This window comes from Diospyros lotus, chromosome 10, assembly GCF_014633365.1.
Source record: "Diospyros lotus cultivar Yz01 chromosome 10, ASM1463336v1, whole genome shotgun sequence".
NCBI lineage: Eukaryota > Viridiplantae > Streptophyta > Magnoliopsida > Ericales > Ebenaceae > Diospyros > Diospyros lotus.
The window spans coordinates 26432595-26439902 of NC_068347.1; the positions used below are offsets into that span (position 1 = coordinate 26432595).

General features: G+C 36.0%; 1 protein-coding gene across 1 annotated transcript; it reads right to left on the bottom strand.

Moving 5' to 3' along the window:
* Nucleotides 1–3990: 3990 nt before the first annotated feature.
* LOC127810977 (PRA1 family protein G2) lies at nucleotides 3991–5007 on the bottom strand. Its single transcript, XM_052350630.1, has one exon. It carries the CDS (start codon nucleotides 4951–4953, stop codon nucleotides 4357–4359), a length of 597 nt encoding a protein of 198 aa, XP_052206590.1. The 5' UTR covers nucleotides 4954–5007; the 3' UTR covers nucleotides 3991–4356.
* Between the last annotated feature and the right edge of the window lie 2301 nt (nucleotides 5008–7308).

Below are 7308 nucleotides of genomic sequence, written 5' to 3' on the forward strand. Positions count from 1 at the left end.
TATGCAATCGACAAATTTATAACAAAAAATAAAAAATTTAATCTCATTAATTAAAACACAATTAAAGAAACGATCAAGAGAAGTTAATATACACAAAAGAAAAATGAGTTAGATTTTTATATATCTTATTTTTAATTTTCAGCCAATACTCAAAAAAATACTAACAGTTACCACCAGCCACCATGACTGATAATTTTTAACAATTAGAGGCAACCACTTAACAATTAACATCCTTATTCCTATCGACCAACATGCCCAAAACCCAATAAAATCTAACAGCCAAATTTTATAGATCTAAGCTTAAATTTCTGGGCAAATCCAACGCGCGTAAATGTATTGATAGTTGTCATCGACCACCGTGGCCAGTGGTTTTTGACAATTAAAGGCAATCACCTGACGCATTTATCTCCATCGACTAATATACTTAAAATTCAAAGTGGGCATTTAAAAAAAAATTATTAATTTACTATATATAATAATTTTTTTAAAAATCTAGGGTGGGCAAATGCCCACCCTTGGCTGTATGTGGCTCCGCTACTGCCCTAGCCCTCATTGCTCACTGCCTATTGCATCCTTGCCTCTCGTAGCGAGCGACAAAAGCGGGAGAAAGAAGAGATAAAATAGTCATTGTGAGAAAAGAGAAAGGGGCAAAATAGTTATTTAAATCCTTGTAAAAACCCTATATATACAAATAACATTATTCATTACACAAAAAAATTATTTAATTTGTTTTTAAGTAATTAGCCAAGACTTAGACTCAAATAATTTTATTTTTAAGTACACGTTAAAAAGGCCATGGCCATTTGAAAACACTCTAAAAAATTTCTATTTTTTTTTTTCTATTATACCATTTTCATTCTAATTTATTAATTTTCATTTCTGGTGAAAAAAATAAATATTGAAAACGTTGTTTAATCTTGTTGTAAACTATCGAGAAAATGAAAGTAAGAAATGAGAAACTGTAGTAAAAATAAATGGCACTGTAGTTTTGAAAATTGAAATAAGGCTCGTCATCTAGGCCACTCCACATTTGTTACGAGTTCTGTTTTTATGTATATACAAAACAGTATCATGAATTCTTTTTGGGTTAACGATTATCTAAAAGTTCAAGTTGGGTGGACCGCACCTTACTTGCTGTGACATAATAATAATGGGAGCACATGGGATGCAAGAGAATGAGGTCTGAAAATGGTACCAATGAACTGTACAAATAATGTAGCAACCTAACAAGATACAAACTCACACCCCCCTTGAAAAAGCAGGCGCAACCCCCCCACATTCACTGGTGTGTGTTTATTTGAAATGAAACAGATGAATTATTCGCTGTCAAATGTACTGCTGGCAGCACTAGAATGGAGATTCCTCTAACTGTAATAACTCCACAAAGACAGTAACATAGCAAACCTTAATTTCATTAGGTGAGGTTGGTTATATGAAGTCGAATTGTAAGGTAGCAAAATTTCAACTGGCATGCCAGGTATAACAATCTAAGTTCAGCCTTGTACAGAAACTGGGTTGGTGAATAAAGGAAGGAATGAGAAGGTTCACAGGAAGATGAAAGGAACCAAGTCCTAGAAAGTTCATGGATTGATAAATTCTGAGAGTGCAATCATGAAAACAAAAGGAAGGCACAAGCTTTCAACTCATTATTCAATGAAATTGCTAGCATGGCCAAATCTGTGTGTGCCCATACCGGTATATTGGGTCCATGTTGAAATTCAAGGCTTATGAGCGAACAACCCCATCAACAAGAAATAGTAAGTAGGAAAGATGCTTACTTGGAGTATTGGACTTCGAGCTGTCTCTTACCATCAATATTGAAAGGAGGGATGGGCAGCTTCTTTCCTTGCCATTTCTGTCAATGCGGTGGTTGAGGCTTCACCATTTTCCTCCTCTTTTTCTGAAGATCAATAATCGAATGAACCAGGCCTCGGTTGGATTTCTTATCTTTGATCCAAGACCGAGTGCAAATACAGTGAGTTAGAATTGAAACATGTTCTTCTTGCCAACGGTAAAAAGTTAGATCCAAAGTTCTGACTCCAAGAGAGTCCCCAGACAAAGGAACATGATGTATTGAATCAGATAATGAAATCTTCCTGGCCAAAGGACTCGCTATTTCATCATCTTTGTTATTTTTGCCATGTAATCAATTGCATCTGTCAATATAGATTTTATAAGAGCAGATAATCAAACATAAAAGGGAGTCATCCTTGTAGTTAGGATAAGATCTTTTTTCATGGTTCAAGTCAAGGAAACAATATTTTTGCACAGTAAGTATAAAGCTACAATCAAAAGTGATCCTGTCCCTAAACCTTTGCAAAGCGAAGAATATCAAGCACTAAGGGTGCCCTTCAAGTAATCCGAAAAAAAGTCCAGCCTTCCAAAATCAGTCCAACCAGAATGGTTCCTATGAATGGCAATGAATTAGATTAAACAAGGATTACTTAAATTTACTAGTTCATGAAAGACTCAACTAAAAAATGAGTTTCACAAATCTTTATATGGTCCATTTCACAGAGCTTTTACTTTCAGTTTTTTGTTTTCATTTTCAAAATTTTGAAAATAGAAACATAAATATTGTTGATTACCTATTTTTGTGCCCAAAAGAAGCTGAAGATTTTAAAAATTTTTACAACACAAGACAAACATAAGAGGGTGTTTGAATTTTGAATTGTTCATTTCATTTCCTTTCCTCCCCCATCCACATCTTCCTCCATCAAGCCCAGTGCCCCCAACCCCCACCCCCACCAAACACACACACAACCCCCCCCCCCCCCCCCCCCCCCCCCCCAAAAAAAAAAAAGTGCCTTGGTGTATGTTATTTGTAAATGACAGTCTTAATGGATGACACAAGAAGCTATAAATAGTAAAGTTGGGGTATGGAAGACGCCTTAAAAATTCAAAGGCTCAAAATCTCAAATGGTATAAGGAAATGGACCAAGTGGCTCAGTGACCCTCAGGTAGTCTGTCCACTTGAAGGCTATTTACATGGTTTTCTTCATCAAGAAAACAACGCTTGCCCTACAATTACAGGCTTTACAATTTTCCCAAGATCTAACTCTTTGTTTGGGAAGCATGAGAAGTCATTTGGTGTTTCAGATGCAGGATACATGCCAGGGCTTGCTCTCTTGAAGGAAAAGGCAGAAGCCAACACAAGGGTGGATGAGCATGTGTGGAAGGAAAGTCACTGTTGAAAGCCACAATGGAGACCGGAGCCAAATTGCAGTCCACCTCAGGTGGTCCTTTTGGTAGTGGGCGCAAGCATTAATATTAGCATCAGAAAATTGATGCCTGGCCATAACAATGCTCAGATATTGACTGCTCAAGAAGACTAGTAAAGTTAGTGAGATTAAACAAGATATCACAGTATATTAACTGCTAGGATTGGCCGGGGCAAGATCACACATAAATTTTTGTGTGCTTACCTAGTGTGTCGTTTGTGGGGTACTCAAGAGTCCCTATTGAGCTTACTTAGTACACACACACACACACAAAAAGTAGGATATGATGTTCTCTTCAAACAATCAATCCTACACTTGGGTAGCTCAATTTTATTCACCCTGCAAACTTGTTAGCATTTGACATAATCGCATAAACACGTCAAATTGCTTTACTATTCCACTAAGCTCCAGATAATTCATCAGATTCAGAATCATCAAGTTCCAACTATGAAGATTTTGGCATCACAGTAACTTCAGTTGAAAAGCAGTAATCTTCTGATGCCAACCAAAGATTAGCAACCATTATTCGATTTCTTCGACATCCAAGATGATCAAATATCTTCTCTAATAAACAAATGCCCTAAAGTCTAGAGACAAATGTAGCTCAAACATTGCTTGTAGGGGGGAAAACGAGCAAGTAATTTTCAAAATTCGCTATAACCGGCCTGGTTATAGGAAGAAATTTAGCTTTCCACTTTCAGCTCGATTTTCAGGTTAATTCCTAATATAGTGATCAGACCGACTCAACGGAACCTTCAACTTCAAGAGCTTAAAACTCAATCAGATAGCATTGACACACAACAACAAACATAATAAATCAGTATCAACAAAAACAATCTTTTAGACACTCAAAATTGCAAATATCAACTTCTCTGGTTGATCCAAATTCCAATGGACAACAATACAATTTACAAAGCGCTCACACACACCCAAGATAAAAGCACATTCATAATACTAGACCAATGCAGACTTGACAACCAGTGCCCTTGACTCCCCTTCCAAGAAAAATCTTCCACACAATCAGTTTTCCAATCAAATTTTAGAAAACCTAATCCTCAATTCAGATTATAATCACAAAGTCAACAAGGTAAGAATCCAAGAGGTAAGTCAAAAGAGTCGACACATTCGAGAAATCCTATCTGTAAGATCTCGAAGCAGATGAAGTTCCAATCAAACCGTTGAAAACAGCGTCTTCTTCGTCCAGAAAAAGTCCATCTGGATTTCTCAGAGCACCGTGAATCGCCGAGATCAGAAGTCCAACAGCCACTCCATTCAACAAATAAGTAACCTCTCCGGTGAACCAGACGGCCAGGACGGTGACCAAAGCCAAGCCACCGATCACGAGCCGATCATCAACGTGATGGCCCCAAACTACCACCGGATCCTCGCGGAAGAAGTGGAGGACCAGCCATAAGACGAAGACGGCGGCGTAGACCATCAGCGCCACCGGCGCGCCAAGGAGAGTCGCCGCGGCGCAAGCCGCGATGATGATGCCGTAGTTGATGACGAAGTACCTAGCGTTCCGCCGGAGCCGGATCCCGGCGGCCGAGAGCGAGTCCGGCCGGTCGAAGGCCCCGGCGGCCACGAACTCCTGCTGCCACGGGCGGTAGCGAGAGACGGCGTTGGAGAGGTTCTGGAAGGATCGGGAGATAACGTCGCCAACGGAGATGGGAATGGTGGTGTAGGCCGCCGAGACGGAGGCGGAGGAGGTTGGTTTGGTCGGAGAGAGCATGTTGGCGTGTATTTTGACGAATTTGACCCTCCCCGCCAACAACCCTTCAACGCGAATTTGCCAGGGTTCAAACTTTTTAGACTGTCGGGTGGGGAAGTAAAGATCCTATGCAACGCACTGCACAGAGTACAAACCCGTCTCACCGCTACAATACCGCCACGTTGCATCAGCCAATTCGGGTAAAGCACTTGTTTCATGCCTTCTCGAGTTCTTCTATAAGATTAGACAAGTTGACAGACAGGCTTATAGAATGAAAGCTAAAAGACTAAAATATTCTTACCCATATTACATTAAAAAAAATATAATGCAATGTAAATGAGGGTATTTTAATTTTTTAACCTCCATTTTATAAGTCTGCCTGTCAATCTATCTAATTCTCAAAAATTTTCCTTCCTTCTCACCTTTTGCATGGAACCCAACAAATGCAACCAATAGAAGTAGGTCAACTACTAAAAGGTAATGCATTTTGTATATAATGTTTTGATATTATATTTTAATATTTTATAAAATTTATTGATAATTTGATAAAAAAAATTGATGTATCATAAGCCAAGTCCTTAACGAAGGTTCAAAAAAGACAAAAGCTAAAACTCATAAAGACAAAAGCACCTCTCAAAACTCGGGAAACTATTGGAGATTATATTGACAATTTCTAAAGATTTTTGAAAGATTATCTCATAAATAGTTAACAATTTCAACAAACTAGATTTCCCAGATGAATTTATAACAATTTTAGAAAAAAGCCTAACAAACAGGGTTCTAAGAGACCGGAAAGTCTCCTAGAGACCTCTTTTTCTCATGAGAAAGTTCCAAACTAATGCGTGAATATGATATAAAAAGTCTATATAGAAAACTTATAACGGATAAATTGTATTCACAAGAAACCCAGATCTTACTCACTTTTGAAATACCATAGACACTTATCTCTATAAATAAAAGAGTTTTTATTCTAAAAAATGTACCCTACTATAATACTAATTCAAGAGCTCTATAATTTCTTTAAGCATTCTATAAAATGTGACTTAAGTATCTTTGTGATCGCACAAGGATTGCCCTACACCCCCGACGATGTTCTTCCTTGTAGAATTTACTAGTTTAAAGATAATTCTCTAACATACAAATTATAGTGTTATATTTAGGCAACAATAGGAATATTAATTATTAGTTACTTGAAAAAGTAAATTTTGAAAGTGTCAAATATATTGTCAAAATACTGGGTACAAGCAGCACTAGTGATTACAAAATAAGTTATTCTAGTTTTCTTCCGGGCTTTAATTATAAAATAGGTCAGCTAAATTATTTTATTTTAAATTTTGAGGTCAAATTCTAGTCATTTATATTTTAAAACGATATAAATTGTCACTATTTGGGAACTTCGAACATAAACTTGGGGTTTAATTTAGGCATTTGCGACTATGAAAGATTATTTTAATTGGAGATAGAGTTGGCAATATTAATAAAATTAAAACTTTGTTAAATGGAATTAAGAAAACATCTATCATAATGGCTAACATAGCCCTGAGTATGAAGATACAATGAATCATTCTTAAAATATAGTAAATAAATTATCCCCAAAGTTAAAATATAATAGTTTTTTTTGTACTTCACCCAAGTATGAAATACCTTTTTCATTCTTGTATTTATATCATAAAATTTTAGATTTATTTGTTTAGAATTTTGTGAATTTAAATTCGAATTGAGTTTAAAATTTAGCTTAGATTTAAGTTCATTTATTTAAAATATTGATGATTGTGTAAACAAAAAATGTGAGATTGGATCTCTCAATAGCCTATATCACTTAAATTAGTGGAGTAATGAGTAGATAAAGTAGTGTACTAAATACTCAAAGTCTCTCTTGATTTACTTATGAGGATTTTGACTTTTTTATATGTAATGCAGATTAAGATATTCAGAGTTAATCTCTAAAATTCTCGAGCTCAATTATCTTATATTAGCAAAAAATCATCGAAGTAGGAAGAGAGTGTTATGTATCGACAAAATATTCAAAGTTAATCTCCAATACTTTAGGGTTTAGTTGTTTCGAGATAGCAGCATATATTATCTCTTTAGAATCCTCAAAATTATCTTCAAGTATCCCAAATTCAATTTTCTCTAGATGACAAAAGATTATTCAGGTTGGATTGAGATTTGAAAATTGAAACTCGTAAACTTATCACTTATATCCAGATAAAATTATAGGAGAACATATGTTTAACACAATATTATTGGAAATAAATACAAGTGACAAACTGTGAATTATTTTTTTTTTAGAGCAATTTAGTAATTTCACTCTTTGAAGATTTCCCTTGAAATATTTTGTTAAGTTTAGGCTGAGTTGGGACTTGGCTTTATTTT